The 23,995-nt window shown below is 37.9% G+C and overlaps 2 protein-coding genes and 1 non-coding gene across 7 annotated transcripts; all 3 read right to left on the bottom strand.

Moving 5' to 3' along the window:
* Window positions 1-1,601: 1,601 nt before the first annotated feature.
* Window positions 1,602-22,819, bottom strand: LOC124375656. 5 transcript variants are annotated; one of them, XM_046834195.1, is made up of 12 exons: window positions 22,578-22,819; window positions 16,100-16,180; window positions 15,779-16,006; window positions 14,553-15,668; window positions 13,223-13,384; window positions 12,292-12,543; window positions 11,644-11,723; window positions 11,031-11,137; window positions 6,726-6,869; window positions 3,796-3,927; window positions 3,361-3,630; window positions 1,602-2,163 (listed from the first exon to the last, which is right to left on the bottom strand). In XM_046834195.1, the coding sequence occupies exons 3-12, from the start codon at window positions 15,925-15,927 to the stop codon at window positions 1,969-1,971; spliced, it is 2,607 nt and encodes an 868-aa protein (XP_046690151.1). In that variant the 5' UTR covers window positions 15,928-16,006; window positions 16,100-16,180; window positions 22,578-22,819; the 3' UTR covers window positions 1,602-1,968. The 5 variants fall into 5 exon arrangements, with proteins under 5 accessions (XP_046690151.1, XP_046690153.1, XP_046690152.1 ...); XM_046834197.1 differs by having other exon boundaries at window positions 15,779-15,960; XM_046834196.1 differs by lacking the exon at window positions 22,578-22,819 and adding an exon at window positions 17,365-17,686 and having other exon boundaries at window positions 15,779-15,960.
* trnad-auc lies at window positions 4,546-4,617 on the bottom strand. Its single transcript has one exon. It is a non-coding gene; the product is annotated as a tRNA-Asp (tRNA).
* On the bottom strand, window positions 19,097-22,688 carry otulina (OTU deubiquitinase with linear linkage specificity a). The gene is made up of 3 exons (XM_046877354.1): window positions 22,578-22,688; window positions 21,617-21,738; window positions 19,097-19,529 (listed from the first exon to the last, which is right to left on the bottom strand). Exons 1-3 carry the CDS (start codon window positions 22,686-22,688, stop codon window positions 19,097-19,099), a joined length of 666 nt encoding a protein of 221 aa, XP_046733310.1.
* Window positions 22,820-23,995: the final 1,176 nt, after the last annotated feature.

Genomic DNA, 23,995 nt, shown 5'->3' with positions numbered 1-23,995 from the left:
ACACAGTTCAAATGTTTTGAGAGCCATAAAAGAAAAAAAAAATAAATGACTGCTAAACTTGACTGAGAGGAACATCTGGAGTAGTCCATGCAAGGCAACTATTAAAAAACAACAGACTACTCCTTATAAATATAACAAAGTTTTGACAGTTTTCCTATAAAAGGCTTCACACTCCATAGGTTTAAGTTCAGTTCTATTATGTAGCAATTCTGATTTCTAACAAAGACACATGCATTATTAATCAGACGGGTAACAAATTGAAGTAAAACTATCTTAAAACGTGTTAAGGTATTTGCATACTAATTTCTGGCTCTGTACTGGAGAGCTGAACACGACACTTGTAAATGATTCTGGCTTAACTGATGATGGGAGTGGAGAGTGGACCCAAATCTCCCATAGGTGTTCAGGTGTACACCCTTGTGAGCCCTTGTGCTTTGTTGATGTGTGTGTCATGCTGAGAGACCACCCCCACCAGGATAGAACTCTTATATTGGAAATCAAATGTAATTAGTGAGAATGATGTTTTAATCCAGTGATGCCTTGCACTGAGAAGACAATTGGAGTCAACCAAATGGACACAAACTGTCCCTTACTGCACAACAGTGAACCAGTTTTTCTTTTAATGTGTCATCAGCCTGTAAGTACAAATTTGATCTCTGTCTTGACATCTGTCAATGTGATACTGGCAAAAAAAAAAAAAAGGTTAATTATCTTGGCCTAATACTGAAATATAAAGTTTTGATCAAGGGTTTCAGTGGTGGACTAAGTAGACAATTCATGTACTTAAGTTGTGAAGTAGAGATACAGTAGGTAAAACATTACTTCAGTAAAAGTGCTCCCTTTGAACTTTCACTTGAGCAAAAGTACAAAGATATTTGCCTTCAAATGTACTTAAATATCCAAAGTACTATGATTTATTATGGCTATTATGTCCTATTATCATTTTTGTCACAAGACTGTTGCTTAATCAACCCAGTTAATGTGAAAAGACTCTGTTACTCTTAGCACACCAATCAATTAATAGAATGATATCCAGTCAAACACTGATTGATATCTATTAAACTTAACATAAGCCCAAAAACTTATCATCAACTACTTAAAAAGCTAAATCATGCAAATAAGGCCACAGATGTTGTGGCAAGTTAGAATCAGTAGTTTCTTCCATCATAAAATGTTCTGCTTGCTATTGAACTGATGCGGAACTGTATTTTTGAGATAAATAGATACCAGCAAGCGGCAATCAAAATAAGTTCAAAACAGAGCACGCCCTCCACCCTGATTGGAGGCTTGCTGGGTGCTACCCACTTGTAAATAAAAAGGAACGACTGATTTCGCACAATGTAGTCGAGTAAAAAGTTACGATATTTGACTTTGAAATGTAGTGAAGTAAAAGTCTCTCTAAATGGAAATCATTAAAGTACAGATAAGTGAAAAAGCTACTTCAGTACAGTTAACGAATTACGTTCACTTGTTACTGTCCACCACTGCAGGGTCTCTATTAAACATGATGTTCTATGCAGCTGAATTTGTATGTTTGAGAGAAAATTCTATAAATTTGGCTTGTGTCAATGTCAGCAATACTGTTCATTCTTGGACTGTAAAAAGTTTTAAAAGTTTATAGTAAACACAGGTATGTTATTTGTGTAACTGTCATGCGTGACTTCTTCGACTGTATAAAATAAAAACTACTACAAAAACAAGAACGTCAACAAATTGCACAAAAAACCTGAGTGCTTTTGTTAATGTTGTAAGCTTTAGCCAAATTGCCAACAACTTCAGCCAAACACAAGCAGATTTTAGACATAATCTTCTTTTGTACTAAATAAAATCCTTCACTTTAACTCTGGTTATGAACAGGATTTCTGGCATTTCATTAATAATTACTCAGGAGAAGGCAGAGCATGATGATGTCTTAGTTTCACTCTCAATTTCCTTCCTGACATCAGCTGATGTCGGAGCGCAACAATGTTACGCTCTGTAATGTGTCGGCTTCCTAACGGGGACATTATAATGGCGGTCATCCTCTGTGATGACACACACACATGGCCAGTCTTGTTTGTGGTCGTCAGGGTAGTGCGTCACAAATTCCTCCGTGTCAGCCTTGTAGAGGCGGAAGGCTTGAATGGTGTGCTGTAAGGCATAACCGAGCAGAAACATCTCCACCTGCAACAGTGGAAAGAACAATTATGTTTTACAAACCTTCTGTATTTCGTGCACATGCCACATCAGGAAATTACACAGGTTTCAGTCTGTTCATGACCTCATCAATTCTGCAATGTGTCAGGATAATTCAGTTAAAACAAATTACACTAAATGTATAAACCAATAACACAAAAGTGCTTAAAATATTTCACAGTGAAGAGGATCTTTATTTTTCTACATCATGTCCATCGTTTTAAGATTTTTTTTTTCTTCTCACATTTGTCTAAAACAGAACTTTATGAGAGAAAAGACTTGCTTTTAGGTAACTGGCACATCAAGTCATTACGTTTAAAACTGGCAGCCTTATTATTATTTCATATCACTAATAAAATAATATAAACACAATATTGACAAAAGTTTGTGTACCCTTGACCACAAGATTTGTGTGTGCTTTCTAAACATCCCATTCCACATGTAGTCCCCATTCGCTGTTATAATAATGATTTTGGAGGGTTGTGGGGAAGATTTCTGTTCATTCAGCCACAAGGGTGTTAGTAAAGTCAGGTACTGATTTCAGGTCAGGAGGCCTGGGGTGCAGTCAGTGTTCAGACTGATCTCAAAGGTATTTAACAGGATTGTGGTCAGAGCTCTATAGCAGGCCACTCAAGATCTTCCCCTCCAACCCATGGAAACCATATCTTCATGGAGCTTACTTGTAGACAATGCAATGCTACTGCATTAAAGACATCCTGTAGAACTGTGTACCTCCAACTTTCTGGTACCAGTTTAGGGAAGAACCACATATGGCTGCAAAAGTCAGATGTCCATAATACTTTTGTCTATATTGTCTAAGTTGTTTTAGTCCATATCTTGTTCTTTTTATATTTTTACATCACAAATCCCTGAAAACCCAAAAGCCTGAAACAAAAAAAAAACTATTAGGGGCGTGTCAATTTATTTTTTTATACCCGTTACATATTTTAAACAATTTGAAGCCCAGTCTTGTCTCTGCTTTATTAAAAGTAATAATATTAATACAATTAATTCCCTTGTAAACATGTCTATTCCAGATGAAACATGCAGTTTGTTCACCTGTATTCATGCTTACTGTGTTGTAACGTATTATAGTGTTATTTCAGGATTCTGCTACACTTCAGTTTCCTCTGTTGATAAAACTGTGTGCGTTAATGTACTGTGTATAAGGTCAAATTGGGTTACCTGTTCCAGGCCCCCACTGAAGCCAACTTGGCTCAGATGATTGCTGAAGAACGTTTTGGGGTTTTCAGAAGTGTCACGGGCGAACAGTAGCCAACAGAATATAGGCACTTCCTGTTGCTCCTGCATTTTGCTATGAAATTCCACTGCCTTGACCAGCATGAGAAACTTCAGCACCTCCAGAAGAGCGTATTCTTCCTCTCCACCTTGAAATACTTGATCACACATGCTCTGCTTGTCCTCTGGGCTCTCTAACTCTGCTGCTGCCTTCCACTGGAAGCACACACACAATCAGAGATTATTATATATGATGGATATCAATATAGGTCATATAGCATCAAGATTGCAATAAAATCTGCAGCTGCATTCAAAAGGATTTTGTTTTTCACACACAAGAAAAGTTTTAGTAAGAAAACAGTTGAGTGTTAAGTTTTTTACTCTTATCTGCAGAAGCTCCAGATAGTGTTTAAGTTTCTCCACAGGATCTTCCTTCTCTTCTGCTTTGGCACACTGAGGAGGGAACACCCACATGCCCACCAATTGCTTCTGAGCCTCGATTTTCTCCGGCAACTTCAATATAAATTAAACAAAAGTAAATTAGTATTTGACAACAAGCAAAATATAAGAGTCAGGTAAAAGAGTCAAGTCAAGAAGAAAGAAGCTTTTATTGTAATTTCGCTGACGCAGTACGCAGTGAAATGACAACGTTCCTCCAGAACCCTGGTGCTACATTAAACAACATGGAGCTACATACAAAACACATGGTGGAGGACTAAAGTAAGTGTCCTCGCCACAGAAAGTGCATCGTGCAACCGAGTGCAAACAGTGCAAGACAAAAGACAACACAAGACAGTGTGAGATACGCAAAACACAAAATAGCGCCGAGCAGTAAATCTACAGTATAATGTTATACAATACAATGTGCAAAAGAGAGAATTATAAATATATAGAGTGTATTTGTAAACATGAACACAACGTTATGCAAAAACAGCAGTAGCAGCAGTCAAGAGGTGCAAAACAGCATGTAAACAGTATACTTTCTTTCGGGCTTCTCCCATTAGGTCGCCACATCGGATCATCCGTATTCATGATACGCATGTTTGATTTGGCACATGTTTTTATGCTGGATGCCCATCCTAACACAACCCTCCCCAGCTTGGGACCGGCACTAAGAGTGGCTGGGGTTGGTTCCCTGACCGCGGATCGAACCCGGGCCGCAGCGGTGATAGCGCCGCATCCTAACCACTAGACCACCAGGGAACCTCGCATGTAAACAGTATAATATGATTAATATACCATGGGTGGTGGAATGGATTGAGATGAGTAATGTGTGTGTGTTGAGTTCAAGTTATACAGTTCAGTAACACACGGTTGTGTAAGAGTGTGTCTGTGAGTTATGTACAGTTCAGTTCCGTGTGTTGAGGAACCTGATGGCTTGAGGGAAAAAAAACTGTTGCACAGTCTGGATCTGAAGCCCGAATGCTTTAGAACCACTTCCCTGATGGCAGGAGGTAAAGTGTGAGGGAGATGGGCTTTCCTCAGCCTTCTCAAGAAGTGCTGGCCTTTCTTGGTGATGGAGCTGGTGTTGAGTGACCAGGTGAAGTTATCCGCCAAGAAATTTGGTGCTCTTGACTATCTCCATGGAGGATCTATCGATGATCACTGGAGAATGGCTGCTCTGTGCTCTCCTGAAGTTAACAACCATCTCTTTGGTTTTGTCAATGCTCAGAGACGGGTTGTTGGCTCTACACCAGGCTGTTAATTGTTTCACCTCCTCTCTGTATGCCGACACGTCGTTTTTGCTGATGAGACCCACCACGGTCGCGTCATTGGCGATCTTGATGTGATTCGAGCTGTGCAGTGCTACACAGTCGTGAGTCAGCAGAGTGAACAGCAGTGGGCTGAGGGACTCCAGTGCTCAGTGTGGTGGAGATGTTGTTCTTGACCCGGACTGACTGAGGTTTCCTAGTCAGGAAGTCTAGGATCCAGTTGCAGAGGGATGACTGTGTTGAATGCTGAACTGAAGTCTATAAACAGCATTCGTACGCAAGTGTGCTAATTGCCCAGGTGGGTGAGGGCGAGATGAAGGGTTGTGGAAATGGCATCGTCCGTGCACCGGTTTGGACGATACACAAACTGCATGGGGTCCAGTGAGGGTGGTAGCTGGGTCTTGATGTGCCTCATGACGAGCCTCTCGAGGCACTACATTATGATGGGTGTAAGTGTGACAGGACAATAGTCATTAAGGCAGGAGACTGTAGACTTCTTCGGCACGAAAACGATGGTCGTTGTCTTGAGGCACGAAGGAACAACGGTGCTGCTCAGGGAGATGTTGAAGATGTCGGTGAAGACATCCGCTAGCTGTTCTTAAAATAAACAGCTGTTCTGTTCTTTGCCTCTCTGATGGCACAGAGTAGTTTGCCTGTAAACAGTGAGAATTCTGACACATGCAGTGTTAAGGATGATGAGAAAAGTCAAGGAGCTGCCCAAACAGAACTGTACATTTTAGTACATTTTTTTAAATCTACACATTTTAAAATCATCACATATAGAAGCTAAAAGAACCTCTTTTTAAACCCTTTGTAATTGTGTGTTGTGGTTACATCTAACTCGCAGGTGATAGATTTCCTGCATAAAAGGAGCAATCCCCAGTCCTAATGAAAAATTTGTGGTGGATTCCTATTGGGCTAAAGCACTCTTTTCAGAAAACATTTAAGTACTGAATTTTGTGACTAAATCTAGTTGCCTCTCCCAGGAAGATAAAGTTGGATATTTCAACAAGATAATGACCCAAACAAACCAAATGCAAACCCAAATCAACATATTTTGGCAGATCACAAAATCCAGCAAAGTCCAGCATAAGTGCTCCCAACCTTGTAAGATTCAAAAGTGTATGTTTGCAAAATAAATCTATACACCACTGCCATGTGTTTTTTTTATTTACTATTAATTATTGCTTATGAATGAATGGATGTTTTATGCAATTTATATTTTTGCACATTCAGGGTGCCAATAATTCCATCTGCGATGCTGTAATATTTGCAATTAAACACCAAATGCACACTTGATAACACGTTCCTATTACTTAATATGGGTTTATGTAATAATCTAATTCCTTTATACATATGCATCATTATGCAAATCTCATCAAAATCCCAGGTTAAAAAACAAAACAGTCTTACATATTAATTCTGATTTAATAACTTGCATCTAGCGCTTTATCACTCAGCACTAATCTGTTTAACATCTGGACTGGTGATTTTTTTTTTTTCTACCGACTTCGAGTTTGTCATGACTGGCCTTATTATATCTCACTGGTCTAAGAATATTAAGAACAAAGGCTGTGGACTGAATTTATGAGATCTTACCGATGTGAAATCCTCCTCCTGTAGCCAGGCTGGTGTTTGTGTTGTAGTGGTCAACACCTGATAGAGTGTAGCTCTCAGAGAGCAGTAGTTATCTCCCCTTACTCTCCTCAGCCCATTAAAGCTACAAGATATTTCAGAGTAGCCCTGCAAAATGAGACAAATAAAACGTTTTAACAAATATACAGTGCCTTGCAAAAGTATTCTGCCCCCTTGAACTATGCGACCTTTTGCCACATTTCAGGCTTCAAACATAAAGATATGAAACTGTAATTTTTTGTGAAGAATCAACAACAAGTGGGACACAATCATGAAGTGAAATGAAATTTATTGGATATTTCAAACTTTTTTAACAAATAAAAAACTGAAAAATTGGGCGTGCAAAATTATTCAGCCCCCTTACTTTCAGTGCAGCAAACTCTCTCCAGAAGTTCAGTGAGGATCTCTGAATGATCCAATGTTGACCTAAATGACTAATGATGATAAATAAAATCCACCTGTGTGTAATCAAGTCTCCGTATAAACGCACCTGCACTGTGATAGTCTCAGAGGTCCGTTTAAAGCGCAGAGAGCATCATGAAGAACAAGGAACACACCAGGCAGGTCCGAGATACTGTTGTGGAGAAGTTTAAAGCGGATTTGGATACAAAAGATTTCCCAAGCTTTAAACATCCCAAGGAGCACTGTGCAAGCGATAATATTGAAATGGAAGAAGTATCAGACCACTGCAAATCTACCAAGACCTGGCCGTCCCTCTAAACCTTCAGCTCATACAAGGAGAAGACTAATCAGAGATGCAGCCAAGAGGCCCATGATCACTCTGGATGAACTGCAGAGATCTACAGCTGAGGTGGGAGACTCTGTCCATAGGACAACAATCAGTCGTATACTGCACAAATTTGGCCTTTATGGAAGAGTGGCAAGAAGAAAGCCATTTCTTAAAGATATCCATAAAATGTGTCATTTAAAGTTTGCCACAAGCCACCTGGGAGACACACCAAACATGTGGAAGAAGGTACTCTGGTCAGATGAAACCAAAATTCGAACTTTTTGGCAACAATGCAAAACGTTATATTTGGCGTAAAAGCAACACAGCTCATCACCCTGAACACACCATCCCCACTGTCAAACATGGTGGTGGCAGCATCATGGTTTGGGCCTGCTTTTCTTCAGCAGGGACAGGGAAGATGGATGGAGCCAATTACAGGACCATTTGTCGGAGATTTGTCTTCCAACAAGACAATGATCCAAAACATAAAGCAAAATCTACAATGGAATGGTTCACAAATAAACATATCCAGGTGTTAGAATGGCCAAGTCAAAGTCCAGACCTGAATCCATTCGAGAATCTGTGGAAAGAACTGTAAACTGCTGTTCACAAATGCTCTCCATCCAACCTCACTGAGCTCGAGCTGTTTTGCAAGGAGGAATGGGCAAAAATTTCAGTCTCTCGATGTGCAAAACTGATAGAGACATACCCCAAGCGACTTACAGCTGTAATCGCAGCAAAAAGTGGTGCTACAAAGTATTAACTTAAGGGGGCTGAATAAATTTGCACGCCCAATTTTTCAGTTTTTTATTTGTTAAAAAAGTTTGAAATATCCAATAAATTTCGTTCCACTTCATGATTGTGTCCCACTTGTTGATTCTTCACAAAAAATTACAGTTTTATATCTTTATGTTTGAAGCCTGAAATGTGGCAAAAGGTCGCAAAGTTCAAGGGGCGAATACTTTCATGAGCACTGTATATATATATATATATATATATATATATATATATATATATATATATATATATATATATATATATATATATATATATATATATATATATATATATATTTTAATCTGTAATTTCAATAATTCATTTGATTTCACTCTTTCAAACATGCCTTTCTAAGTGCACTTATTAATAATTCAACAGCTGGAAGCTAAATATTATTTTTACCAAAAAAAACCCAAAATCATCTATCTTTACCATAGAAAAAACTATTTCAGGAGATACAGATTTTCAACATGTATCATGAGCAAAAGAGCCCACTTTACATAGTCTGACAAATCTAGGCCCACTGATTGGGGTCCACGGCACATCTTTAAACAAGGCAGAAAAGATTATAAACATTGCAGCTCCAACATTCTCTTTCAGACATGAATTTTACAAAATTAGTCACTAACTGACCTGTTATCCCCAAGTGTTTTAAATCAGAAAAAGCCTAACTCCCTATTCAACTGTTCCCCTGCTGTTTGCTTTGGATGACCAGCAACAGCATGTTTTGTATGGCAGACACATATACATGCATAAGGCAGAGACATTTAGGAAAGCTGCTAATTTCATGCAGCTCTTAATAAATAAAAAAATAATAATAATAAAAAACCTATGGACATTTCCTATGATTTTGTGGCTCGAGTGTTCAGGACATCTATGCTGCAACAAACTGGGCCTCTCCTCAATCTAACTCAAGCATGCCCATGTACGTGTGACATTCTGCCTTAATGATGAGCTTGTTTAGTTATACAGCAGTCAGCATATCCCATAGTGTTATCAAACTTTAATATTAAACTATAATAAAACATGGTTCTGTGACAGCACAAGTGAGGCATCTCACCAGACCACCCTCCTTCATGATTCAAGTAAGAGGTGGGCTCATTTTTAACAACGAGGTGCCAGCATTTCCTATGTTTATCTGTACAAGCAATAGGTGCATTTGCAGAAGCAAAAAGTTTACACATACAGATGTGTGAAAATAAAAGTACCCCCGCTTAAAAATTCTATGGTTTTACATATCAGGACGTTATAAAAATCATCTGGTTCTTATCAGGTCTTAGAATCAGATGAACAACACAAAACTTATTACACTGTCATTATTATAATTATTATTATTTTTTCACAAAAATCACACAGAAATGAAGAAACCATCTGTGAATATATACCGTATTTTCCGGACTATAAGCCGCTACTTTTTTTCCTACGCTTCGAACCCCGCGGCTTAAACAACGAAGCGGCTAACAAATGGATTTTTCCAGGGTTTTTCCCGGTTTTACAAACTTCAAGCCAAAAAACTGAGCCCCATAACATTAGACCAATGAAATTGCCGAACGGGTTCAGGTGAACCAATGAAACTCTTTATATTAAATCAGATGCGCTCCCACTGAATCGGACCGCACCACATCATAAATATGGATGAGGTTCCTCTGACGTTTGACCTGCCGCTCACTCGGACTGTCAACAGGAAAAGTGAATCATTCGTCACACTGAAAACAACCGGGCATGAAAAAACACACTTCACCTGTGTTCTGAGCTGCACGGCATCAGGAGAAAAGCTTCACAGATGGTGATTTTTAAACGCACGACGATGCCAAAAGAAAAACTCTCGAGAGAAATAGTTGTGAAAGGAAGGAGGAAGACAGTGAACAATGACTTTCTTGGTGGGCTACTGTTTAGATACAAGCCGTGTAACAGTCACTGTCATTCATTAAAGCCTGTGTAAAGTTCATTAGTTTTAGTGTAGACACCTGCGGCTTGTAGACAGGTGCGGCGTATTTATGTTCAAAATAAAAAAACTGTGTCAAATTCAGTGGGTGCGCCTTATATTTGGGTGCGCTTAATAGTCCGGAGATTACGGTACTTTCGTTTTCACAGCACAATCACTGATTTTCTTGGAAAACATTTTTCAAGATTTCTAGTGAAATAAAAATATAAAACTAAAAAAAGTTACATTTTTGCTGCACTGAACAATGAGAGCGACCGAGTGATACGTCATCAACTAAGCGACTGATGCTACCCTCAGCCGAAAGCGGGGAACCGGCAGCGTGGGTTTGCTCGTGCCTTCGAAATTTATACTATATTATTAATTTTATAAATTTATACTGAATACTATTAGTTGCTTGTACAACAGGGTTTTACTGTATAGACATATACTGTTTAAAACCAGCAAAATATTGAACCTATTTTATTGATTACTTTGAGACACATGCACATACTATTTTTAAAACGATCTACACTAGTTACCTGAATGATGAAGCCGTTTTTCTCTTTCCACCTGGCACACTGAAGTTTTTTTAAATCAGTGTTTAGCTGGGCACATTTTAAACTTAGTTTGGCCATTCCAGTTAAAATCATAATAGGGGACAAGAGTCCTACAAAGTGTTGCTTAAATCATAAACTATGAAAAGCCTCAAATTATACTTAAATAAATGCATTCTACGGTATCAGATTATATTGTTTGTAAATATTCTAACAGCCATTATAATCCTGTTACTGTAGTACAAAAGCTGCACTTCTGCAATTCTTTTAAAACTGGAACTCACCTTTCTGATGATATTGCTCTTGGCCGTGTTTCCCTTCCACTCTCTCTCACTGTAGGCCAAAATGTCAACAGGGGCAGCTAAACTGCACTTCTCCTCCACTCCAGGAACTGAAAGAAGAAATAACACATCAATGTGACTGTGCAAAATTACCTGTAAATCACTCAAACACTGAATGCTTTGAGATGTGTACAGATTATTACATTTCGGTAGAAATACATTTTATGGTTACAATTTCTAATGCAGATAAACAAATTTCATGTTTTTTTTCCTGAAATGTTAAATGAGCAGGCTACTGACTCAAATGCACATTACAGCTCACGTGCTTAAATACACAGAATTGGATTAAAGGGGCAGGAGAGCAATAAGAATCATGAACATACAAATAATTTTTTTTCCGGAAATTTGCTGTTCCGAAAACTTCCAAAACATTTATGTTCAGTGTGGGAAAAAAGATATATAATCTATAAAAAGTTTGAAAGAAATGCCAGAAGACATGATCTGACATGAGACCAAAACTATGAAGATTTCATGCTGTAATTATAATATTCAAAGGCACTGTTGTGTTTTATAACACTTAAGGAAAACAGTTGATGCATTAAAAATGATTAAATACTTGTAAACTCCAGGAGTGGCATCGATTTATTCAGCTCTTGTCCAATCTCATTGTCTGCCTGATAGAGGTCTTCAATGCTGCTTAAAAAAAGAAGAAAAAAAAATAAATAAATAAATAAATAAAAGAAATAAGAGGCAACCCATGGTGAAATGTTTACATCTTGAACTATTTATCATTTTGAAAACTAGTATAAACATTTCACAACCGAAATAAACATTTTGCCTTTAAGCTGAAAGCAGAAAATTCCATTTGTGACACAAAAGCATCAGTGTTGATCTAAACTATATTGTCTCGTATTATATTTGATTAAACTGACTTGGGCAGGCTTATGTGTGTTGGCAAAGACATAACATAAAAAACCGTGATAAAACTCCACATCACTATCCAACAACATGATTAAAAGCTGACTTTAAGACATCTTTAAACAGACTGACTGCATTTAACACAAGGTTTGTTAAACTGGCCCCTTATACAGAATAATCTATGTAGATGAATAGCCCAGGGATTGTAAAGTTCTAAAGCTGAAATATCTGTTAAGGAAAAAAAACAGCTACAGAGTTGTCCAGAGTTAATTTAATCATACCTTTACTTCTTTATCCTCTGTGTTCTACAAAAATGAATGAAGCTTAGAATGCCTGTGACACTTACTCCTCATGCTCCGGCTCTTTCTCTGCAATGTGTTCTAAGTCACACACAGGTATTAGTGCAACTTTCATGTCATGACCACTGCTGAATACAATTTCTCCTTTTTGGGCCTGGTTGCTTTCAGCATCCTCTTTTTCTTCTCCTGCTGCTCTCTCATCATTCTCACTTGGCTGAGAGATAAGGTCACGATCAAATGACAATGCCTCGCTCGGTGCAGTGGACTCGCTCTCGAGTTCATTTTCATTGACTTGTTCACTACAAATGAGACAAAATGGGTAGTATTGTAAGCAAGTGACACAAATTCATTAAATAAAAGTATACATGAAACCTAATTTTTAACTGTTGGCTGTTTGGTCCCAAAGTAAGTTCTCCTTTTGGCCTCTTGAGGGTGCACATCACAACACCACAATATTATACCTACTGCACAGATGCCAGCGCTATGACTAATAAATAAATAAAATACTATGTGCACATTTAGAAACATGCACCTGCTAATAAATAGCTTATAAAATGCCACAGTGTAGTTTGTGTGTCGCTATAAATAAACACACATTCTCAAAAAGCCACTTAGTTAATAGAATACTCATAATATAAATTATAACAGACCAACTCAAGCCATGAGCACTGGAAATACAGCTCATTTGTACTTGTTTAAAATGTTTAAAATATAACAGATCCAATATAAAATTGGAACAGTTAGACTTTTATTAAAAACGTGTTCTTGTTCAGACCACAAAATGATTTCCCATCTGTCACTAAGTGGATTTAAATAGTTACCTTAAATCTACAATTTCACCTTCCATCCCAAAGTAAAAACCTGGTGGTGTTGCTATTGTTAACCCCCTAATCTTAAGGTCAAATCAAATTTAGAAAACTATTCTGGTCCTTTAATTCCACCTAGTGGTGAGGAGTGTAAACAACAGAAAGCGCTTACTCAGGCTTCTCTATAGATTCTGGCTTCTCTACAGGAGTGTACGTGGGCAAACCATTCTGAAAAGCCTCTCCAACGTTTCCTTCCTTTTCATACTCGGGGATTGTCATCTGGATTTCTGCAGTGTCTGACTCTGGCTTCTCCAGCACTTCTGCAATGCTGGCACTGAAGAGAAGAGACAAGATTTGATTGGACGTCATCTCATTAAGTATGTGCTGAGGCTCGACAGATATGTTCTAGACATAAAAGTCTCCATCCACACAGGGAATTTTTATACCCAAATATATTTAAGATTTATGTGACAGCATCCTAATTAGAACTTTACAGAAAAAAAATGTATATACTTCCAATTTGTTACAGAAGAATTGAAACCTCAATAGGCTTCATAGTCATATATGGATGCATTGATCCTCAGACAAAAATGAAACAAGACACACAGATTTAAGGTTTTTAAAGTGGTTTTAAGGTGATCAAAGTTAAGTTAAGAGATTGACTGAAATTATCTGTTGCCTAAATGTATGTAAAGAATACAAAAATAAAGGAAATAAAAAAACCATAAAAAACATAAAATTTTCGAAATAAACTGCCATAATACACACAGAGTTGACATGAGTGAGCCTAATAAGCCCATACTTTTAAGAACAAAATATCATTATATACGCTGCATAATTAGAGTAAAATATAATAAGATTAATGCAATAATAACTTCTTGTATATTGATCTATGGCTTTGTGATCCTGCATGCCAAAGTCAATTGTATGGCTTTGAGAAATGCCTATTTAAATTACAATCTATTTAAAAACTTAAGCTGTGTGTAAGGAAATAACTTTCCAGGGTAGAAGTTCACAGAAGTATTTGCGTTCTATTTACCCCAAAATAAAAACGATGTGCAGTTTAATATATAGTCCACCAAATCAGTCTACATAGAACAGCAACATAGCTGTGAATGTGTCAACCTTTTTTTGTAAACGAGTATTTTGATATCAGAGCAATAGGCAGCTTTTGATACCGACATCTAATATAAGGTCTTATAAACCAGACCTAGATGCAAATATTGGTATGCGTTAAACATACCATGACCCGTGACCTACTTTCATAGGAAGCCGATGTTTTGCCCTTTTTCTTTTTTAAATTTTGGGCATAAAATGTGGGGGAATAAAAAAATATATATGAAAAAGCCACACTAAAACTGATCTAGACAATATTTCATACTGGATTGGAGTGTAATCTGCTCAACCATTTAATTGTCTGTGTTGGAGAGACATGTTCTAAGAACAAAAAGAGCAGCAAGACTTATAAACCAGTAACAAGCAATGTTATAGCACATGCTCACCTCTTACTGTCGGCAGAGGGTTCAGACACTATCTCCTGATTTTCAATATGTGAAGGTTCCTCAGGTGGCTTCACTAAGAACTTAGTCAATTGAGGTTCTTCTGCATTCAGCTCAGCTGCGTTCTCATCCTTCAAAGGAACATCAGCCAAGTCTTCCACTTGGCCATTTTCTATATAATTCACAGTGGATTCCTCAATAATGTTCATTGCTGGAGAAGACTCCTGCGCTAAAGTTTCCTGAGTTTCCGCAGGTAAACCGTTTTCCTTCATTTCAGACATGCCGAAAACAGCATGATCTTCGTAGTTTTTTTGCACTTTATCAGCAACAGGTTTTTCAATGTCTAATCCTGCCTTTTCTTTACATGAGGGCTCTGATACAATTACTGGAGTTTCTTCATTGGCGTTTTCTGGCAGCGTGGTATCTACAGTGTTCTCTGCCATGTCCATTTCAGCTACGAGTCCTTTAACTTCAAGTTCATCTATTGCTGAGTTATTCAAAACTGGCTCTATGAGCTGAGGGGTATCCATCGCAGGTAAAACTTCTACTGGTGTTTTGAGCTCCTCCTTCCCCATCTCTACATTGCAAGCTCCTTTCTCCACATAATCCTCATTTTTATCAGCTTCAGACAGCTTCTTCTTTGTGTCTTCTTCATCAACCTCCTCCTGTGGGTTCACTTGTATAACGTCATCAGCAGGACCTTCTTCCAGCGCATCCTGTACCATCAACTTAGGCTTGCATGCTGTGTGTTCTTTTTCCAGTGAATCAGATATGTGAGCTTCTGTTTCCTCTTTCACATTAGCTGTAGCCAACTCTGTTGGTGCTTTAACTAGCAATGCATCAGTGACTTCAGTAGCAGAGGTCTGGGTCTCTTCTGTAGTCTCATCCTCATTTTTTGTTTCTGGGGCTGTAGCAGATGCATCTACTAGTTCCTTTGACACTACTGACACAGGTGAGGCACTTTGGCTAGTTTGTGCAACAAGGGAGACATCAGTGTGGAGTATCTGGATTACAGAATTATAAGAACTCTGTACAGGCCCCTCAGGCGACTTGGGAGCTGCTGTCGGTTGCGTGCTGACTACATCTTGTTCTTGCATTATGCAACCTGCTTCCTTTTTACTGTCAAAAACAAACAAAACCCAAGTAATAAATTATAAATAAATCATCAAGCAATCCTTTATTACTACCTTTTTTTTTTACATCACGTCAGAGGTTTTATTTTTATTTACCTCTCCTCGACCTCCACTGCATGGCTGATGCCTTCAGTCGTCAGCGGCTTGGCTGAAACCTTTGAATCGGGTGAGTTCAGTAGTCCCTGCGTTTCGTCCACTGTGTGGTCACACGGGTTTGATGCTGGGCAGCACCCGCTGTTCCCCATGGTAATGTTTAACGAATGCTCTCACCCAATCATCTGAAATGGGCTTCAATCTTTTACTTTTTCTCTGTTAATGTCCTGACTAAGGAATATCCAAAACACAAACAGATCTGACTCTAGACCCCACAATACAGTGTTAAGCGTTCTTTACTACCGAAGTAGATTCAGTATTTACCTGTAATACCGCAGATATTTGGTGACGGTTGGTCATCAGCCAAGCTTTAAGTGGTCCAGACACAAAGTCCTACATTCAAAGCTGTAAAAAAAAAGATGATATATATTCTTATAAACAATATATAGAATCTGTTAATTGATACTGAGCGTGAGTTCAGGTCTATAGTGTGTATGCATATGGATGAGTCCCAGGTTCTCTGGTCTCCACCAATTTCCACAAGCATGTGTTTACATGGACTGGCTAGAATTAATTGTCCTTGGGTGTGAATAAATGAGTGGCTGTGTGTGTGGATGGATTGTCCTTCTATCCAGGGTGTATTCCTGCCTCATGCAGTGTTTCCATTGCGGGTTCTGGATCCACTGTGATGGTGAAAATAATTTAATCAAATGGAAAGAAAGAACAAGTAACATGGGTTATCTACAGGCAAAGAACACTCAGTTATGCTGTAGTACAGGTTTTTACTTGTGCAGGAAGGAATTGAACATTGTCAGATCAGTCACAAGCCTAAAGTATGCAGACAAAAAAAAAAAAAACAGGATCTTGACCAGATAAATCACAGCTCAGTGTAGACATGGAAGCAGTAAGCAACTAGAGCGCTCCAGAATTGGGTCAGTAGGGTTTGTACTTTCACTGTGGCATTCACGCTATGTCTAATATGTAAGCTAATCTGCGTCTCTGGAGCTCACTGCTGTGCTTTTCCACTTGACCAACCTGAGCTGGAGTCTGACTTCCAGCACAATCACTCCTCCAGCATGGTCTCAACTTTTTCCAAATGGGACCTGCTACAGTACACATTCCTTTATTACGCGTTCATATTCTATATGCATTGATTGCAAAGCTCTTTTCCTCACACACATGTGCATTGCATGTAGGAGTTGATTTTGCTGTCAGCTTCTCGAACACACGCCTGGTCTGATTTCACTTCGCCTCACTCCATTAAACACATTGACGTGAACCAACAGAATAAAGCCAAGCCTCAGTCATATGAACGTACCACCCTGTGCCAAACACAGCCATCGCCCTGAACAATGAAACAACTGTTCATTCTTCAATTAAACAATTATTTCACCATATCCCTTTTACATGAAATTTCATTAAACCAAGTGCGACAAGTGCGGCTGATTTACGACAGCGCGCACGCGCGCGCACACACACGCGCCCGCTAAACCTTACATTGCTAGGGCTAAATAAACCTACTCCTGCTTTGTATATTTATGTACAAAATCGTATCGTAAAAAAATAATATATAAAGATATTTTACCTACCTAACCACTGTAGCCTGGTCTTGACATTTGTTAAGACGCCCGCATTTTCGGCAACCAGGAAGTTTAGCTTTTACAACGTAGTTTCCCTTTGGCTTTGAGCCACGCCCACTCGAGTACTTCTCAGATATTTACAAAGAAAATAAATGGCGAAAAGAAAACACAAGCAGGTTGCATTAAACAATATTAGCCCAGTGCATTCGGGCTATAAATGGAGTGAGGGGTGGAAACGTGATTCCCAAACATAGGAAGCGTTTAAATAAAAGGTCTTGCGCAATTGGAAGACTTGAAGACTTTAGACCTGGGCCGCATCCCAAATCCTCAGAGTAGACAAGTTGATTTGTACAGCAATCCTTCACAAGTGAAAGTCTTAAAGAAAGCCTTACAAAGAAACCTAACAGTAGGAATAGATCAAGAAGAAATACTATAATAGAAAACAAATTATAATATTGGAATTAAATAAAGTAGTACACAGCTAGTATATACACAACTGTGACAGGTTGTACACAAAGTACACTCATCTTTAGTCTCTCAACAATGTTTGCCCATGATATAACCTGCAGAATATATCATAGTGAGCAAAAAAATATATGTAACACTGTTATGATGGTTTGCATGGTAAGATTTAGTTAAATGCAATATTGTTTGGAACATGCCAGTAGAAGGGATCATAGTCAATAATAGAAAAAGGCTAATAAGGAAAAAGTACCATTACACCACTGTGCAACATTTTCATTATAATGCCAATAGCATTTGATACTAACAAGAACTTGCACATGGACACCCCACATAAACTGATTTGGAAACATATCACTAACATCGAATTCTTCTGCAAGGAAACACTGATCATTTCTGTAAGCAGTTTTTAGTATTACTGTTTTATAACGGTCTTCCGCACAGTGGCCTTTGCGGTTTTTATGTCAAAAGCTGCATTAACTTCAAGTGGGAGGAAAAAAACAGAGACTGGTTAGAGAATGACTACTTTTACCAGTTAAAACACAGTCATAACAAAAACTAACTTGTTTTGCAGTTCCGCAGAAGTCAATTCAAATCAGTTTTATTTTTTATAGTACATTTAACAATGGACATTGTCCCAAAGCAGCTTTACAGAAATAAAGAGATAATAAAGTTGAAATGTTTAAGTTTAGTGCCTATAAGTTGGTTCCTTGTAAGTTTGTCCCTAATGAGTGAGCAGTAGTGAAGGTGGCAAGAAAAAACTCCCTGAGATGGTATGATGCAGAAACCAGACTTAAGAGGGAACCTGTTCTCATCTGGGTAACACTGAATGTCCACCCATTAAACATTACATTCAATAATAAATATAAAAAATGGCTTATTCTTTAGCAAGAACACCAAGAAGCACACAATTACTGATTTCTTTCCTATAAAAGTACACCCTGTTGAGTTTTTCATTACATACAGTGTGCAGGTTAGAACAGAGGATCCACATCTGTGTTAAACGTTGCATTATAGCCACTGAAAATTTTCTTCTTAATAAGAGGTGTTTTAATATCCTAACAGATACATAAAAGACAGTTTGCTTTATCCCTCGCCTCAGCGCTCATTCAAGTTTACAAATTGTTCTGCCTCTGTCTTTGTTGTCAATGGGACACAAAAGACTACATAGGGAAATGTTTTTTTTTCTAGAAAAAAATTTATTTTGATGCTGTATGTAAATATCTAATAGAGACCACAAGTCATGAAACTGAGTCACTTGAATTAGAATAAATTCAAATCAAATACACAAGTGTCTGAATTGTTGAATATGTAGTTTCAGCTCTTCAGGCAGTCCCATTTCAGTCACAAGTTCCATAAACTTGTGAAATAACTGCTCCATACTCTCTCCCTTTATAAACAAACTCTTGGTATGAATTCCAGCATAATTCGCACTGATGTCCTTGTCATGTATACAGCAGTCATTATGACCTTTCCTGCAACTTTCTCCATCTTGATCGATTCTGGAGTAGTCGGAGCCTCCACAATAACTCTGATCTACAGCCAAGTCATCCATATCACCAACAAGCTCCGAAACACCGGGAGGAGGCATCTCCTGAGCTTTACGCATGGCCTCAAATAAGCTTTCTTCATGTTTCTCCACTTTTTGAAGCAGTTGTGTAATGGGATCTGATCTCATCGATGGCTGTGACTGACACCAACACCGCACAGCACTGGGGAAGGCAAGGACAATGTGTCAAACTCATCATATCATCCATATTCACAAGTAAGATAATTAGTAATGACATGCTGAAGTGATTTAAACAACTAATCTTGGCCTGGATAAACAAATGATTGTTTTTCTGGGAGATTTTTTTACCCAGCTATAAAAATTCAGCTATGAACAAATCACTATCTTAATCAACCAAAAAGATTTCTTTCCTATTAGTGTTTTTGTTTGCTTTGCTTGGTTTTTGTTTGCTTGGTACAAAAATCGACCCCTCACTAACGTTTACAATGTAAACACATTTGGTAGGTAAGTTGAATGGTGGTATGATATGCCTCCTCAATGTAACATGTGCTTTCAAATCCTACCACCTCCTGCATTACACAGATTAGGCAAGGTGATAATCTGTCTGATGCTAATACAGTTCTACCAGGACCATTTAATACATTTAAGAAATACAGACCAAAAATCTTTTTAGGATCAGGAATACACAGATAAACATCTTAAAACAAACCAAATATTACATGGGACTTGCTTGTATGAGTGTTGCAAGGAGAGACTACCACTTACAGCGAAAAAGCTTGGCCAAGCTATCTTTGTTAAAAGTAGTAATAATAATAATCTTCATAATCACCTACTTGATCAGGTATTACCTGTCTGTATTATTGTACTTAAATAAGCAAACTAGCTCTTATTTAATGCATTGTATTTCTAGCTAACTATGCTTCTGTAAGTGAGCATCTCATAGAAAAACTACTGCTGGCTGGTAAATTGAGAGTCCGGAGAAATGTTGTGCAAACCAGTGCACATAATGAGAATAGGGTTTTTCTGGTATGTGCAGGATAATCCAGAGGCACACTGAAGTCTATCAGAACAAAGCACTCACATTACTGACCTCTATAACGTGACAGAAGCTTCTCCAGAGCAGGGGAGGAAAAACAGCACATGAATCATCACTTAATGGATCTGGCTGAATACATCTTAGATATTCTTTTTATGCCTTCTGCAAGCTTTTACAGATACAGTCGCTTGCAAATATATTCAATCCCAATTAAATTGTTTAGATTTGTCTGCAGAACAAATATTTTTCCTGTATTGTATGGCACATGCGTGCAAATAATTTAAAGAAAACGATATGCCGCTTGTGTAAGTATTTAAAGACTCCAGTTGAAACAAATATTTTAACCGTTTCCTAAACAAAAACCATTGAAGAGATGATCAATCAGTCCAAACGGGTTAATAGAACTTCCATTATCGAATATGGTAAAACATTTATCAATAAGCATTGTTTTAGCACTCGTTTGTTTTAGTCCAAGCTAAATGTGTAGTGTTATTTATGTCTGTACTTTTGAGAGTCACTAACAGCTGGAACCAAATTCCTTGTGTGTCAACACACTTGGCCAATAAACCTGATTCTGATTGGTTTAACATTAGTTCAAAGTGGACAAATTGTGGACAAAAGTGTAAAAATTTGCTCGAAATAACTTGCTTCAGTTTTCTGAAACACCTAGTTTGGGAGGAAATTCACCTTTCAGCAGGACAAAAGATCCAAACCCAAAACCAAAGCCAGATAATATTGGTAAAAAAAAAAAAAAGGTGGATGTTCTGCACTGACCGAGTGAAAATTTTGTGAATTCTAAATAGAATCTGTGGGACTTTTGGAAAATTGCTGACAACAAGCAGCATCCAATCAACCTGAAGATCTAAGAGCAAATCTGCCAGGAGGAATAGGAGAAAATCAATCCCAAATAGTGTGCAAAGCAGGTAGGATCTTTCTCCGGCTAACGTAATATAACGTAAAATAATGCATTTTGATGAGAATTATGGTTTATGTAAAAAGGAAAAAAACCGGTCTGGAACAATCTGTGTAAATAGCATTTGTAATTCAGACAAATCTGAAAACACTTAAAGGGATATCGCACTTTATAAAGGTGGTAGATGCTGCACGTTTGAACCCCATTTAAACCGATACGCTTTCAGAGGTATAAAAGGGGTGGTAACATGCTAAATAGGAGACAATGTCCTGCCATAAGCATTATAAACACAGAGGTTTGTACTCGTCAATTACAAAAAGGAATAATTCTAAATACTTACCTTATGATTCCTTTGAACTGACCAATAGCCTTCATTTTAGCAGCTCCTTCTCTGTAACCCAAGTTGAAGCCCTGCTGAAGGGAAGCCTCTTTGCCTGCATCAATCCCATCCCTGAAACCATCCTGATAGAAAACCACATTGTCCATTCCAGTCCCATCCCCAATTTTATTATATCAGGTTATGTCAAAAAGTTTTTTTTTTTTCGTAATGCAAATTCTTTACAAAATAATATAAAACACCAACAGAACTGATGGTGCAAAGGGCATCGGTATTGTCACACAGTTCAGAATCCCCAGTTCAAGTACCAGAGCAAATTTGCAAACAACCACCCTACAATGTAATGGTTTTGTAATAGAAATGATCCCAATTCAGAGTTTTTTTCTCATTTCACTTCGCTTTGCAAAAACATGCATGATGATCTATCTGTACCAAATTCACCATGCTATCCTAAGTGTGTGTGCCATGTGACTCATTTCATCCAGGGGGGAATTCCCATTTCACCAAGTCTCCCCGTCCACCACAAACTCTTATTAGGATAATGCAAATTATAATAGATGAATGAATAATATTACAAATTTATTCTTTTACACAAACGTGCTGCTCAGTTCCAATATTAACCCCAAATACTGGATCACGTTAATACCTGCAACCGGTTATTACTTCCGGGTAACAAACAGCATGACTAATAATAGTAGAAACTGCATACTGTTAGGTTGTTGTTGTTGTTGTTTTATTATTATTATTAATAATAATAATAATAATTAATAATATAATTTTTTAGAAAGGCATCTTCACGAAAACGTAAAATAAAATGTGTGGACAGATTTAAAACTGTGCTCCAGCAAAGATGAACATCGTTAAAGATAAATGATAGATACACGTGTAATTAATACTACCGATTTCACGTTTTCTGAGAACTTCATGCCGGATCTACAGGAGAAGAAAAAAAAAGCTGTCTCACCTTAGTTCGCCTTTCCATGTTGCATGTCCACTCTTTGTTTTGAACGCTGAGTTCATCCAGATCTTCATCAAACACATCGTCACAACGCGGTACTGCTGTCACCCACGACATATCGACTTCAACTACAAATCCGTCAGCTCACAGACATCAACCTGCTCATCCCAACCATGCTTTCACACGTCTTTAACCACAAAAACACGTCAGGGGAGGAGCTCAACATATCTCTGGCCACGCTATGACGTCATCAAATCGCGCCGCATGGTGTGTTTTTTTCCCTCCACATGTTTGGTCAGAAAATAAGCCACATCGCCATCTATCTTCTGGCACGTTTATTGATGATATTGTATAATCTTTCCAATAAAAATAACGAATGATAATAAAATATTACAATTAATGTATTTGCAGAAATCATTTAATACATTTGTTCTAGTAAGTTCTTTAACCCTATTAACGTCTATGCATGTTAGGTAGGAATAGACCAGGATAAGAAATCAAAATGGCAGACTGCTATCAAACTGGTAAATCATTTATGCCAGGTGGTAAGTGTTGAAGGGTATGAAACAGTTCCTGAACTATCACTATCATAACATGAAATGAAAACTCCAGTTTACCAGCTGCACAACGTTAAACTGGTAGACATCTCTGCGGGCTGGTAAAAGATGTAAACAGTTCCAAGTCCTTTCTCTTGTTTAAAACACTATCAGAAACACTAACTTACATTTTAATATATATGTGTAGGTGGATTAAATTATTTCCAATAGTCTATTCTCTTCAACCTTATAGCCTTTTTTTCAGTTGCTTTACTTCCAGTAGTGTATGTTTATGTTAGAGTTTAGATCCAATCATATTTCAGTCAACACATGTTGCCAGAACTTTTAATTAAGGCCCTCACTCTACAGTGTGAGGGCCTGTAGCTTGCTTTAGCCAATCAGATTTTGAGTTGGCAACACCATGGCCTTCTAACAGGTAACATCGGCATTTTTAAGTCTTTTTTGTTAGGATGCTCAGAGAGTGCAACAGTCAGAGCTCACAAACCATCTGTAGCAATCTGTAGCAAACTGCACAAGCTCAAATATATTCATTTAGGCTTCCTAACATATTTTAGCATTTTTTTATTCTACAATTCCACAAAGGAGAACACATTTATTTGATTCATTTTGATTGATTCCTTACAAGGACATGTTCAAGATTAAAACTTTATAAGAAAAGCTGGACATTGTGAGGACACTATGACACTTTAATCTCTGGACTGTCACTTTAACTCTGTACTTGCACAGCACAGTGCACTTTATACCACACCATAATGCACACGGTCACTTTAAGCACAATCACGTCAATCACCTTAAATTTAACTGTTTTACTGTCATACGTACAGTGGGAAAAATAAGTAAGTTTTTATCAGTAAGGGGATTTCTAAG

The sequence above is a fragment of the Silurus meridionalis genome, chromosome 21, assembly GCF_014805685.1.
Source record: "Silurus meridionalis isolate SWU-2019-XX chromosome 21, ASM1480568v1, whole genome shotgun sequence".
Lineage (NCBI taxonomy): Eukaryota > Metazoa > Chordata > Actinopteri > Siluriformes > Siluridae > Silurus > Silurus meridionalis.
Note: the sequence above shows the minus strand (reverse complement) of the source record. Positions and strands in the feature narration are given on the sequence as shown.

What these genes read in the sequence shown, in the direction of transcription:
- LOC124375656 (XM_046834195.1), bottom strand. Translation starts at nt 15,927, where the DNA reads ATGGGGAACAGCGGGTGCTGCCCAGCATCAAACCCGTGTGACCACACA. An exon ending in AAAGAGCCGGAGCATGAGGA is followed by an intron (nt 11,724 to 12,291) that starts GTAAGTGTCACA and finishes TCTTTTTTTAAG; the next exon opens with CAGCATTGAAGACCTCTATC. An exon ending in TCAGTGGGGGCCTGGAACAG is followed by an intron (nt 2,164 to 3,360) that starts GTAACCCAATTT and finishes CCACTGTTGCAG; the next exon opens with GTGGAGATGTTTCTGCTCGG.
- otulina (XM_046877354.1), bottom strand. Translation starts at nt 22,688, where the DNA reads ATGTCGTGGGTGACAGCAGTACCGCGTTGTGACGATGTGTTTGATGAA. An exon ending in ACATGGAAAGGCGAACTAAG is followed by an intron (nt 21,739 to 22,577) that starts GTGAGACAGCTT and finishes GTTTTCTATCAG; the next exon opens with GATGGTTTCAGGGATGGGAT. An exon ending in CAGTTCAAAGGAATCATAAG is followed by an intron (nt 19,530 to 21,616) that starts GTAAGTATTTAG and finishes TGCCTTCCCCAG; the next exon opens with TGCTGTGCGGTGTTGGTGTC.